Raw genomic sequence first — 1,344 nt, 5'->3', positions numbered from 1 at the left:
AGGGTGAGATCTAAAACCTGCAGGACACCGGCCTAACATATGAAACAGGAAAAGACCGCCGTGTAATCCCTTTATTTCAACAAAGTAACTGTATTCTGAATACCATCTTTTTAAACGGTAACAGTAACAGAATACAGTTACTCGTATTTTGTGTTTTAAATACGTAACGCCGGTAGGCTACACTCCCCAACACTGCTATCTGGTAACCACGTGTAACCAAGTGTTTGCTGGAGGTTGCTTCCTGGCACTGGAGGAAAATGGTTAAAATTTCTGCCTCAGTGCTGCAGTCACATTTCAAAAGGCACAACTTTCACGTTAAAAGTAAGCGGGTGACCGCAGTAATCTGTTAGCAATCATAAGCATGGTCAGAGACATTGGGATCAGTTTAAGCGATTCAGCATCGATAAACAAAATAAGTTACATAATGCACATGATACATGCACCGCTATAGTTACAACTTAATACCATATTACCAAATAAAAGCATCATAAAGCAACGTTGAAATGTGTCTGAAAAACTGATCCTGCTGTTCTTAAATAAACCAGCTTAACTTTGCTTGTCATAAAGACTAAAAGTTAAGGCCTGACTAACCCTGTTAGGAGTTTCAACTGGTGGTTTCACACTTTGGTTTGACATCCTAAGCATAGCATGCTATTGATAGCTGTAGATATGCTGGTTTGTCACCTCTTGACAGATCCATGCTAGCTGCTGTCTATAGCTTTTGTTTTCACAGCACAAGAGTGGTTACGTCTTCTCATCGAACTCACAGCAGGAAAGCCAATAAGCATATTTAGCATATGATATGTCAAATTGTTGCTTTGATGCCAAATCACATTGTGCACTGGGAGCTGAAATAATGCCGACTCTTAAATCAGCTGCCAGTCAAAGCTGAGTGCCACGCTCATAAACACCCACCATGCACTGACAGGCAGGTGCACCTCTTTCATCACTCTCATTTACACACACACACACACACACACATGCACACACACACACACACACAAACAACTTGTCAGACTGTCTGCTATTGATTTATCAGAGTGGAACACTGCCTGAATGAGCAGTAACTAGTATTTCATTCAGAAATCTAATATTCAGGTGGAAATGCAGCAGAGATTTTCTGAAAAATCCCAGTCTCCCTTGATTCCCTAATCGCTTCATTGTTGCTTTTTCACAAAACTACTACATATGCATAAAAAGTGCATCCATTTCTCAGCCATTCTTGCAATTTTAATTCTCTGGGTAAACCTCTTTCTCCCCTGTTGCCTTTTTCTAATACATTTCTACCTTTTTTCTCCCAACTTCACTTCACTGCTACAGGCTATGGTGAGTAGCGCACCTTTT

At 40.6% G+C, this 1,344-nt stretch overlaps 1 protein-coding gene across 8 annotated transcripts in view; it reads left to right on the top strand.

Moving 5' to 3' along the window:
* Nucleotides 1–1,344, top strand: part of unc13a (unc-13 homolog A (C. elegans)) — a 42,661-nt gene that overhangs the window by 18,274 nt on the left and 23,043 nt on the right. For all 8 annotated transcript variants that reach the window (XM_013909363.1, XM_005727109.1, XM_013909361.1 and 5 more), the window contains one exon: nucleotides 1,321–1,326. In XM_013909363.1, coding sequence (XP_013764817.1) covers nucleotides 1,321–1,326 — 6 coding nt within the window. The remainder of the gene's footprint in view (nucleotides 1–1,320; nucleotides 1,327–1,344) is intronic.

Source organism: Pundamilia nyererei, unplaced genomic scaffold (assembly GCF_000239375.1).
Source record: "Pundamilia nyererei isolate P.nyererei 1_Seehausen unplaced genomic scaffold, PunNye1.0 scaffold00023, whole genome shotgun sequence".
NCBI classification, from domain to species: Eukaryota; Metazoa; Chordata; class Actinopteri; order Cichliformes; family Cichlidae; genus Pundamilia; species Pundamilia nyererei.
The sequence above is the reverse complement of the archived record's forward strand: the minus strand, read 5'-3'. Positions and strand labels throughout refer to the sequence as shown.